General features: G+C 45.0%; 1 protein-coding gene across 1 annotated transcript in view; it reads left to right on the plus strand.

The window, feature by feature from the left end:
• The window catches only part of TRPM8 (transient receptor potential cation channel, subfamily M, member 8), a 96,103-nt gene that overhangs the window by 11,276 nt on the left and 72,106 nt on the right, over positions 1-12,721 (plus strand). Inside the window, exons 4-9 of the mRNA XM_010862064.1 lie at positions 1,651-1,807; positions 3,923-4,121; positions 7,836-8,008; positions 8,820-8,994; positions 10,538-10,605; positions 12,244-12,441. Coding sequence (XP_010860366.1) covers positions 1,651-1,807; positions 3,923-4,121; positions 7,836-8,008; positions 8,820-8,994; positions 10,538-10,605; positions 12,244-12,441 — 970 coding nt within the window. The remainder of the gene's footprint in view (positions 1-1,650; positions 1,808-3,922; positions 4,122-7,835; positions 8,009-8,819; positions 8,995-10,537; positions 10,606-12,243; positions 12,442-12,721) is intronic.

Here is a 12,721-nt window from a genome sequence, read left to right on the forward strand (position 1 = left end):
AGGATGGTTTTTCCAGTGGTCATGTATGGATGTGAGAGTTGGACTCTAAAGAAAGCTGAGCACAGAAGAATTGATGCTTTTAAACTGTGGTGTTGGAGAAGATGCTTGAGAGTCCTTTGGACTGCAAGGAGATCCAGCCAGTCCATCTAAAGGAGATTAGTCCTGGGTGTTCTTTGGAAGGACCGATGCTGAAGCTGAAACTCCAATACTTTGGCCACCTGATGTGAAGAGCTGACTCATTTGAAAAGACCCTGATGCTGGGAAAGATTGAAGGCGGGAAGAGAAGGGGACAACAGACAATGAGATGGTTGGATGGCATTACCGACACAATGGATATGGGTTTGCGTGGACTCCGGGAGTTGGTGATGGACAGGGAGGCCTGGCGTGCTGCGGTTCATGGGGTTGCAGAGAGTTGGACACAACTGAGCGACTGAACTGAACTGAACCCAATCATCAAGATGGAGCCAGACAAGCTTCTCATTCGAGGTCACCCGAAACACACCCCTATTCTTGGAAGGGAAAAGGGTTTGAGAGTCACTCTTCAGTTGTAGCAAAGACAGATGGGACAGGGGCTTCCCTCCCCAGTCCTGCAATGAACTCGGGTGGGTGTGGAAGGACCCCAAAGGAGAGTGGCACAGAAACAGCTAAAGAGAGAGGGGAGGAAGCCACCTTGGACCACAACAGTGGGGAGGATCCTGAAACCACCAGGAGCAGCCTCAGCTCAGGAAGTGCCCCAGGGCTAGTCAGAGAAAAGCCTAAAGCAACTGCAATCAAGTCCAGTTGACTTTTTACAATTTTTCTTGGCCAAACTGAGTGATGCCTGAAAGACCTGTTCCAAAAAAAGAGGCAAGGTTACTGGTGGAGGAGTGATTTTGGATTCTAGGTTCTAGCTCAATTTTTATAACTCTAGAAAATATAGAATGTTTTGATATCAATACAGATAATTTCTATACCCTAAAGTAATTAAGATCTGGGCTTCCCTGGTGGCTCAGTGGTAAAGAATCCACCTGCAATAGAGGAGACATGGGTTTGATTCCTGGGTCGGGAAGATCTTGGGGAGCAGGAAATGGCAACCCACTCCAGTATTGTTGCCTGGGAAATCCCATGGACCGAGGACCCTGGCAGGCTCCAGTCCACGGGGTCGCAAGAGTCGGATGTTACTGAGCGACTGAACATTCCTGTGCACACACACATACACAGTGTTAGTACTTAAGACTTTCAGTTACAAGGAACCCAGGTTATTTTAACCTAAATGAAGAAATTTACTCTAAAGAAAAGGAAGTTCCCTGCAGAACCTGGGAGATAAGTGGCTGGGATCTAGAATAGTTAGGGCTATGGCCAGAGTGTGTGAAGGCTCAAGAAGTCTTCTCTGTTGTCGTTTATTCCATGCCTCCCTACATTCCTGCTTTCTTCTTTCTCAGTGGAGATGCAAGTGAAGTGTATTGCCTGAATCTTCCATGTCACAGGGATAAAACATCAAGAAAGCTTTTAAACAACCGAGATGATGAAAACAGTCTGGAAATTAGATGTGATGCTAAAATCTCTTTTTGTGTTGATTTAAGCTAATCATGTGTGGTCTACGAGACGTGATGAAACATTAAAGTAGGTTTAATGAAATCTGTTCCTTCCTGTCAATATCCTCCTGCTCAGGGAGAATGTGTGCAAGTGTGGCTACGCCCAGAACCAACACATAGAAGGCACCCAGATCAACCAAAACGAGAAATGGAATTACAAGAAACATACCAAGGAATTTCCCACCGATGCTTTTGGAGATGTTCAGTTTGAGACTCAGGGGAAGAAAGGGAAGGTAAGCAATGGTTCTCTACTTGAACTAGCTAATCCATATGCTAACACGGTCGGTTACTGAAGTACCTTGAGTTACTTCAAATTGTCTGATAGTATGTATGAAAGCAGAAGAGATGGGTTGTCACCCAAAACATGATTGCAGAAAAAGATAAATCTTGTGAAAAATCAAGCGCTGTGATTAGATCACGTGCTGTGGCAACACTCCTCAGGTGATTGTTAAGGCAGTAGTGAGTAGCGAGGAAAGAGCAGAATGAGTTCCATCTGTAAGGTGTTGGTAACGCCAAGGTGGCGGGTTCAGTTCCCATATGGGCCACCAAATGTTATGACTGTCTGGGCATGGGCTGGAAAAGAATTTCCAGACACAGAATATTTTAGAAGAGAGGATTCATTGAGAACAAAGGGCTGAGGTAGTGAGAGGTGCTGCAAAGACAGCAGGCCGGCTTTCTGACAGACCAGGGAGAGATGACCGCCAAAGAGAGAATAAAGCCGGAGATGCTATTAGACCAGCAGGCCAATCCTGAGGTGTTTTCAAGGGACAGCTGATGCTTTTGTGGGCTTGCAGCCAGTTTTTATAGCCTCAGGACAAAGAAAATTCCTAAGGGAAGGGTTGGCGTTTAGTCGTTGGTTCTATATGGTACACGTGTTACTTAATATAGAGATGGGAGCTGGCTGGTTAGGGGCAGGCTGGCTCTTGACAAACAAGATGGCTTTTGACAATGGTGGTCGTGGAGCTTGGCTCATTCTGGAAATATTGGCCTGTGACCCAGGATGGCTGGCTTGTCATACAGTGTCCTTTCTCCAGGCACAGCGCAGGCTCATGTGATATCCTCGTTGACCCTCCCTGCTACAGACAAATGCATTTATGGTTTAGTTTGGCATATGACATTCTTGACAGTAAATGTGGTCTTGAATAAGGTGACATTTTCCTTTGCACACCCACACTGCAGGCTCTTACACAGCATTTTACAAAGCTGTTTAGTGGAAACAAAAAGGATAATGTGAGAGTTGTGAGTTAAGTTTTATTGGGGGCAAATGAGGACTATAGCCAAGGAGACAGCATCTCAGATAGCTCTGAGGAGCTGCTCCAAAGAGGTAGGGGGGCAAGGTCAGTGTTACCTATGATTTTAGTGAAGGGGGTACGTGCAGTCAGGCACCCACTTTGGTAGATGCTTGCTGCTAGTCATGAGAAGCAGGTGTCTCCATGAACGATTTTAGTGCTTTTGTAGATATGAGAAGATGCAAAAATTTGGGCTCATATAATATGCTGAAAATACCTAACTGTCTGAAGCCCAGTTCTGTGGGTTTTCCCCAGAGCACAGAGAGTTTCATTCTTGATCTCCACCCTGAACTCATTTCATGATGTGTGGAATGTCAGTTGATGACAGTGATTGATTGCATCCTTGTAAAGGCAGCTCCCTGGTGGTTAGGATCCGGTGCTCTCACCCCCGCGGCCCGGGTTTGATTCCCCATCAGGGAAGCCTTTCTTCTTCCTCTCCCCCTGCCACCTACCGACCTCCCCGGTAGGTCCCGTTAGGGCTTGAATCTGCCTGCAATGCAGGAGACCTGGGTTCGATCCCTGGGTTGGGAAGATCCTTTGGAGAAGGGAATGGCAACCCACTCCAATATTCTTGCCTGGAGAATTCCAAGAACAGAGGAGCCTGGCGGGCTATAGTCCATGGGGTCACAAAGAGTCGGACACAACTGAGCGACTAATATTTCCCCTTTCAGAGGCAGATGGCAGGTGACCGTTTTCAGTTGGCCATTATTAACAGTTTCCTTAAATTCTCCTCTGTCCACTCTGTCTCTTCCCAAGGCCTCTGTCTCGGAACGGGCCACCACTGTCTTGCCTCCCCCCTGTCTTGGCGCACAGTCTGTAGTTAGCACGCCTGCTGGAGGGCTCCCCAAAATGTAAATCCCTTCTGGCTTCTGCTCTGCTTAGAACACCTGACGGGTGCGCCACTGCCTTTAGGATGAAGTCTCCAGCTCTCCAGCTGGCTGGGGTGTCCCCTTCCACTGCCCCAAGGGGACCTTCCTCACCTGCCATGCGCTCCCCTCCCAAAGGAACAGGTAGACTGGGCCACGCCCCCGCCATCAGGAGAGCGCCTGCGGATCCTGATGCTTCTGTCCTTCCCCACAGTATATCCGACTGTCCTGCGACACGGACGCGGAGACGCTGTACGAGCTGCTGACCCAGCACTGGCACCTGAAAACACCCAACCTGGTCATTTCCGTGACTGGCGGCGCCAGAAACTTCGCCCTAAAGCCGCGCATGCGCAAGATCTTCAGCCGCCTAATCTACATCGCGCAGTCGAAAGGTGCGCGGGTCCCGCGGTGGCCGACGGGACCGTCCCGGGCGGGATGTCTTTAGAGACTGAACGAAATTGTCCTCTACCATTCATGCGCAAGACTGCAGATACTCTAGGGCTGTATGATTAATCCTGATCTTAATTAGAAACAAGATCCTTAAATGAGGAAACAGATCCGGAACTCTGGAGGGTGGGGTGAGGTCGGGGAGGGAGGGAGGATTTCCTTAATCAGAGCTCAGGAAATTGCATGTGGGTAGTTGCATGTTTCTCTTAACCTAACGTTTTCATTTAGTCGTTTTTACATAAAACACTCAGAGTATTCTGGCCAATCAAAAAAAGAAAGTTTAATTTTTGCTGTTTCATTTGGGGACCAATAATATGCTTTGGAAAAAGTGACCGTGCCTGGCAGGTTGTGAGCGCCAGGTGAGTGTCTGATGGGGATCAAAACACAGAACCCTGGCTTTGTTATTTGAAATATGTTGCTTATTTTTTTCTTTTTTGATTTTTTGTTATGATAAATTGTAAACCTACAGAAGATTTGTAAGAATAATCTAGTGAATATCTGTACAGCCTTCACTTAAATTCACCAATTGTTAACAATTTCTCATGTTTGTCTTCTCCCTCTCTCTAGATATTCTCGTATTATGATTTTAAAAATCGTTTGAGGGATTCCCTGGTAGTCCAGTGGTTATTGTTGGTATTGCTCAGTTGCTAAGTTGTAGCCGACTCTTTGCAATCCCATGGACTGCAGCATGCCAGGCTCCTTGTCCTCTGTTATCTCCCGGAGTTTGCCCAGGTTCTTGTTAATCGAGTTTTGTTCTTGTTCAGTTGCTCAGTTGTGTCTGACTCTTTGGTAATGCTATCTAACCATCTCATACAGTGGTTCAGTTCAGTTCAGTTCAGTTGCTCAGTCGTGTCGGACTCTTTGCGACCCCATGAATTGCAGCACGCCAGGCCTCCCTGTCCATCACCAACTCTTGGAGTTCACTCAGACTCACGTCCATGGAGTCAGTGATGCCATCCAGCCATCTCATCCTCTGTCGTCCCCTTCTCCTGCCCCCAATCCCTCCCAGCATCAGAGCCTTTTCCAATGAGTCAACTCTTCGCATGAAGTGGCCAAAGTACTGGAGTTTCAGCTTTAGCATCATTCCTTCCAAAGAAATCCCAGGGCTGATCTCCTTCAGAATGGACTGGTTGGATCTCCTTGCAGTCCAGGGGCCTCTCAAGAGTCTTCTCCAACACCATAGTTCAAAAGCATCAATTCTTCGGCACTCAGCTTTCTTCACAGCTCGACTCTCACATCCATACATGACCACTGGAAAAACCATAGCCTTGACTAGACGGACCTTTGTTGGCTGCTTATCAGTATGCTATCTAGGTTGGTCATAACTTTTCTTTCAAGGAGTAAGAGTTGTTAGGACTCTGAATTTCCACTGTAGAGGGCACAGGTTCAGCCTCTAGTCAGGGCATTAAGATCCCCCAAACCGTGGGGCGCAATAGCCAAAAAAAAAAAAAAAATCCTTTGCAAGTAAATTTTAGGTATCATGAGCTTTAGCTCTTAAGCACACACATTAGCACATGTCTCTGAAGAACAAGCTTGTTTTCTCATGTAACTGGTATAAATTTCAAACCCAAGGAAGTTCACACCGACCAGTACAGTCATCTAACAAAAGGTTCTTGTTTTAATTTTGCTAATTATCCCAACAATGTTCTTCAGAGCAAAAAAATGTTTTTTGTTTCTTTTCTCCACCTGGATTCCAATCCATTTAGCTTTTCATATCATTGAATGCTGAAAAGCTTTCTTTCCTCTGGAAATGTTCTTTAATCTTTTTGGCCTTTCAGGACCTTTTTGAAGACTATAGGCAACTTTTTTTTTTCTCTCCAGAATTCCTTTCATTTGAGCTTGACTGATATTTCCTTTAGATTTGATTCTGTTTATCAAAGTCTAATATTTATTTTATTAGTTTATCTAATGCTAAGATTTTAAAAACTTAATTTTTTTCATCATGGATTTTTGGGCATCAGTTTTTACATTTATTTATTTATTGGCCATGCAGCATAGCATGCAGATCTTGGTTCCCCACCTGACCAGGGATTGAACCCTTGCCCCCTGCAGTGGAAACTTGGAGACTTAACCCCTGGACCACCAGGGAAGTCCCTTGAAAACAATTTTACTAAGAATATTAGTTGACAGAACTAAGGTAGCATGTCTTATTCTAAATATGCTTTTTCTTAAAATCAAGAAGAAAGGCTGCTTTCTCCCCGTATTTATTCTTAATTTCCTGATCAACCAGATGGGACCACAGTAGATACTTTGTTATGAAACCCAGCAGCTGACTTCCTCACCACTAAACCCGAACATACATAATGCATTCCTTCAGCAAATACTTCTTAAATGCGTGCCATGTGTCAGAAATTGTTTTAGGTACTGGAAATACATAGAGTAGAACAAAGCAGACAAAAGTGCCCAGGCCGGGATTCTTCTTAGATGAAGTGAATGGGCGGAGCTGGGGGTTCATTGTCTTCTTGTACTCTGGGTCAGCCACGTGGAGAGCTGCTTTGTCTCCTATTGCCTCATTTGAAACGGGGGTATTGACAACTGAAATCTGTCTGCAGGAAGGAGACTGGGTGCCAGGGGGTTTGGAATTCACATCTTGTGAGAACTGGCCAAAGGAATGGGATCTGAATGTTCTAGGGACTACATCACATTTACCGTAAAATATTGGAAGGACTTTTCTGTGGGAGATGACTAAAGTAGCTCCCTGTCAGGAAGTCAGTAACAAAATTGGAGAATGGAGACAACAATGAACAAAAGGACTTTCTAACAGTTGGGGGAGGGGGCTGCCTCAGGACTCCTCAGAATTCAGGGAGACTGGTGGCCAAGCCTCAGGCTAGATTCCTGCCTGGGTGGCACACTGGCCTAGGCACATTTTCAGCTTTAGATGCCATTATTATGTGAAGTCATATTTTTAGGTATTTTGTTTACTACAGTTTTGAAAACAAAACTGTGAAAAATTCTTGGCCTTGCAAAGATCATCAAATAAAAACCTTCAAACACCAGTGTGCAAGCTTGTGCAATTTTAAAGTTAAATTGTAGGCACCAGGGTCATGCTAGAAGACCCCATGGACTGTAGCCCACCAGGCTCCTCTGTCCACGGGATTCTCCAGGCAAGAATCCTGGAGTCGGTTGCCATTCTCTTCTCCTGGGGATCTTCCTGACCCATGGATCAAACCCAGGTCTCCCGCATTGCAGGCCGATTCTTTACCATCTGAGCCACTAGGGAAGCCCAAAATTAAATGGTAGGCACCAGGGTCCTGCTGGGAAGATCACTCCAGATCCATGGGGCGGGAGGTGTGGGAGCAGAGCGTTGCACTTTCCATGATGACATTGCTTAACTTGCTCAACAGCTAAGGGCAGGTGCTTATTAGCCCTGAAAAGATTTACCTGAGAGATGATTAAAGGGACAGATTTCTTGGCCCCACTTCCCAGAGAATCTGATAATGTGAGTCTAGAGTGGGGTCTAGAATCTGTATCTTTTTAAGCGGCATCTCTAGACACTTGGACATCCTCTTCTCTTTCCTAAGTCCGTGTCTTAGGTTGAACATAGTCCAAAGTGTGGCCAGCGATGCTGGGTCCTGGTGCTCACAGGTGGGGCTTCTTTAGGGATTGAGCACAGGATGAAAAACTTATTCAGAGCCTCTGTTCTCCTCTCTTGTTGGCAGGTGCCTGGATTCTCACTGGAGGCACCCACTATGGGCTGATGAAGTTCATTGGGGAGGTGGTGAGAGACAACACCATTAGCAGGAATTCGGAGGAGAACATTGTGGCCATTGGCATCGCCGCTTGGGGCATGGTCTCCAACAGGGACACCCTTATCAGGAATTGTGATGTGGAGGTACGGGCAGGACATGAGGAGGTCTGCGGGGTCACGGGGGAGAGTGGCCCTGGCATGGGGCTCTGGGATGCCATCAACTTGTAGGAAGTTGGCCTTACAAGGTTCCTTTGGAACCTCAGGAATTAAAAACAAGGATGACATAATCAAAGCGGTTCTGTGAAGGAATTACCGATAGATGTGTTTTGTTCATGAAAATTTGTTCCCAGCAAATCCTGTTAGAGTCAGTTCTTTAGTTTTTTATTCTCTGGTACTAAGTCTTATGACAAAGTATATGTTTAATTACTTCTTTTCATAATCCTGTAACTATGTGCTCCTCAAGAGCTAAGACTTCATTTTATTCATTTTCTAATCCCTAGACCCTGGCGTAGGTCTTGGCATATGATGGATTCTAGACAAATATGTGTATATCAATATCTACCTCTATCATATCCACACGCACACAAATATGTATGTCTGGACACACACACACACACACACACACTTTCCTGAATGCTATCAGTTTCAGTGAATTTATACAAAAGCACAGGGTGATGGAACAAGAACTGGATTGGGAATCTGATTCTTACACTGCCACCGGTCATTTATGTGACAATAGGCAAGTGATCCAACTATTTTGAACCTTCATTTCCTCATATTTAAAATGATGGCCTGAACTATAAGATTTTTAAGACCCTTCTGCACTTAGGAATCTGGAAAGAGGCATCAATATAGTTGAACCCAAAGAGTCAGCCTTTCATGAACCCATAAAGATGTCATCAGGCATTTTGGCCTACAAGCAAGTCTCAAAGACAAGTTGCTGTGTGCTTTTCAGGGATATTTTTCAGCTCAGTACATTATGGATGACTTCAAGAGAGACCCTCTGTACATCCTGGACAACAACCACACCCACCTGCTGCTCGTGGACAACGGCTGCCATGGGCACCCCACAGTGGAGGCAAAGCTCCGGAATCAGCTGGAGAAGTACATCTCTGAGCGCACGATTCAAGGTCAGTGCTTACGAGATGGGACGTTAGAAAAACATATGAACAAAAGCAGCAGCAGCATCAACAATAGCTCCAATTATTGAGTGAAGCGTGGTAAACCCATCCTATCAGATGCTCTACTGCCAAAGAAGAGCCGTTGTATCTCTTCTTAATATACTAGAAATGCTTCTGCTCCTATGATACGTACCCTCCAGTGTGCTAGAACATTGATGAATGCTGCCTTGTCCCACTCTGGCTTGGCAATAAAGAGACCTGCTGTCCATTCTGCTTGATAACATTTAAGACCTGGTAAAATTCACGGTAGCAAATTGCACTGATGAAGCAATGGGATTTGCTAGAGTAGAAGTGATAAAAAACCAACCCACTAGCTTCACAGTTAGATGATTTACTTCTTTGACTATTGGCTACTTCTCTATACCATTGTTGTTTAGTTGCTAAGTCCCGTCCAGCTCTTTTGTGACCCCATAGACTGTAGAATGCCAGTCTCCTCTTGCCCATGGAGCTTTCCAGGCAAGAATACTGGAATGAGTTGCCATTTCCTTGTCTAAGTGATTTTCCTGACCCAGGGATTGAACTCGTGTCTCCCACTCTTTACCACTGAGCCAACCAAAACCTCCTAAAACATTGGTTTCAGGGGGAAAATGCAACCATGGAATGAAAGCCTTTATTTGCTATGGAAAGTGATAAATAATGTCTTCCTACTGCTGAGATGTTGGTGTTGAGATGTGTCCTGTTGTGGAACCAGATTACCACATCATCTAGTGACAGTCTCCATCACAGAGACTTGTTGGAGATAATCTCAATCTTTTCTTTTCTCAATGGGAAGTCTGTGGAGGAAGACATTTGTATATGCAGTCATCTCTCTGGAGAAAACACGTCTTTACGCAAATTTTTCATGCATAGATTATGCAAATAAGTGAAAGTATAATTATTGTCAGGATAAATTTGAACCTGGCTTAATATATTCAGGTCAGTTCAGTTCAGTTACTCAGTTGAGTCCGACTCTTTGCAACCCCATGGACTGCAGCACGCCAGGCCTCCCTGTCCATCACCAACTCCCGGAGTTTACTCAAACTCATGTCCATTGAGTTGGTGATGCCATCCAACCATCTCATCCTCTGTCCTCCCCTTCTCCTCCTACCTTCAATCTTTCCCAGCATCAGGGTCTTTTCAAATGAGTCAGTTCATTGCATCAGGTGGCCAAAGTATTGGAGCTTCAGCTTCAGCATCAGTCCTTCCAATGAATATTCAGGACTGATTTCCTTTAGGATTCACTGGTTTGATCTCCATGTAGTCCAAAATATTTATTAACAAAAGTCAATCATTCACAGACTTTAGCATTTTAAATAAATGTCATGCAATGTGACTCATGTCATGCTACTGCTGGTTTGGAGCCCAGAGATGATCCACTGTGATCAACTGATTGTCAGGTTCGTTAGGTCTGCAGCCAGCACCCCCACCCTAGGCTCAAGGGGCAGAAGTTCCCTTGAGGTAGGTGGGTATTTCTGATGAGCCCAAAATATATTTTATGTTTTATATTTTACAGATTCCAACTACGGTGGCAAGATCCCCATTGTGTGTTTTGCCCAAGGAGGTGGGAAAGAGACTTTGAAAGTGAGTCTTGGTTTGGTTTTCTAGAAGATCGGTCAACAAGTTTGCTCAACCAGTTTTTATTTTCATGGCTTTGGGGGCTCACCTAAACTAATCTGGTTGCTTTCTTTTCTATAGCAAGTAAGTAGCATTTTTCCAATCACACAGCCTGTTGCCCTAACAGACTTATGTTGTCTCCTCAGCTGAGAAGATTTAGGAAGAGACTTTGTAGCAACACGAATAGTCTCTGTCCTTACTGTTGGCTTTGGCCATCAACCAGCCAAATAGAAGGGCTTGACCTGAACTCACAAGACTCAGGAATGGTAACCAACACGTATGTTGGAAAACCATGGCCACCCTGTGATCACACACACTTAGAATTACATGAAATTTCTGGCAGAGTTAGTTGGAATCATAATCTAATGCTTCTCTTTATTATTTTCTGTAACAATGATCCATTTGTTTATTCCTTCATCAGCAGGTATTTATTGTACCTTCTATGAGACCTACTGTTGAAAACATTATTAAATAAAGATTTTTCAGGGAAAGACTTTTCAGAGAAAAATTAGAGATTTTTTTCAGTGTGAAATAGTCAGTATGGAAATGCTTGAAGAGGCAGTCACATTAAAGAGGAAGAGAGATGGAGAAAAAGTAATTGAAGATGGTTGCCTCTATTATCACTCAGATTTTAGATTTAGAATTAAGGTTTCCAGCAAGGTGCTGCCGGTCTAGAGTATCACATTTCTGTAGCATTTCCCTCAAAGTCTGTTCAGGCAATTCACAACCCACAGATGCTAGAGGAGAGAGGAGAAAGGGAAGAGAAACTACCCACTGAGCTCTTCATCCTTCAGCTCACTCTCCTATACCCTCACTCCCGCCCCAGCACAGCCCCGACACCCACCTTTGGCTCAGGTAGGGAGGTGAAGATGGATCCCAGCCTGATCTGATGAAGGCTCCACACTCTGTGGGCAACGTCTTCTGTAAGGGAGACAGCACTCCTGGCTAAAGGAAGGGGCTGTGCTCACATGTACATCACTTTGTCTAGTTGTCAAGTAATTAAAATTCTTAAGACCTGATTCCCCTATGCTGGTCTCTGTGGTTTTTATCGGGGAAATAAAACTGTGGTATGTGTTTATCCAGAAAACAAATATATTTTTCTTTTCTTTTCATAAAAGGAGAAAAGAAAATTATTTGAGGGGGGAAATATGTGAGTCAAAAAAGTGTGCCAGCTTCTGGGAAGGTATTTTCATGCCTTAAATCTATGCATATTATTCACCTCTGGCAGATAAGCCATCAATGACAATGTTGGGTACCATCTTAAGAGTTGTCATTTAAATCTATGATGTCAATATTTGGAATGATCAGTTTTGTATAGAGGGATATTTTGAAGCACTTATTTATGGAAAACTTGCCAGCTGCACATGTCCTTACTATGGAATTTGATACTAACACAGGATGTAAGACAACTGGCTTACATTTTTGATTCTTAAACGGTTGCAAGTATTTGGTTTGCTTCTGATTGAAAATGAACCTCCCCTACTCCCACAGAAGGATACAGTGCAGAGATGTGTCCATATGATTTGTTCATCAGCTTGATTAGAGCCTCGGCCCTGGGCCGGGTTCTGTTGATCCTCTGGTCGACTCTTACCTCCCTTCTCGCAGGCCATCAATACCTCCGTCAAAAGTAAGATCCCCTGCGTGGTGGTGGAAGGCTCGGGGCAGATCGCCGATGTGATCGCGAGCCTGGTGGAGGTGGAGGATGTCCTGACGTCGTCCATCGTCAAGGAGAAGCTGGTGCGCTTCTTGCCCCGCACGGTGTCCCGGCTGCCTGAGGAGGAGACCGAGAGTTGGATCAGATGGGTGAGTTGCAGCGGGGGCAAGTTCATGGGAAGGGAGGGGGCGGGCGCCGCCACTGCCAGCCTCTACTAGCAGCTCTGGGCGTTTATACTTTCTCAGGGACTTGGAAACTACACTCCAGCCCAAACAGGTTTTTCCTTGGAAACTGAAGCTCACATACATTAAATGACTTGCCTAGTCTCCATACCTCATAAGGTGTAGCAGATGGGGCTTAAATTCCAGTCTGCCTGTTTTCAAAGCTGATACTCCTTCTTTCATACCCTGATGATACGCTTCTGTGTCT

Source organism: Bison bison, unplaced genomic scaffold, assembly GCF_000754665.1.
Source record: "Bison bison bison isolate TAMUID 2011002044 unplaced genomic scaffold, Bison_UMD1.0 scf7180017864475, whole genome shotgun sequence".
In the NCBI taxonomy this organism is placed as follows: Eukaryota; Metazoa; Chordata; class Mammalia; order Artiodactyla; family Bovidae; genus Bison; species Bison bison.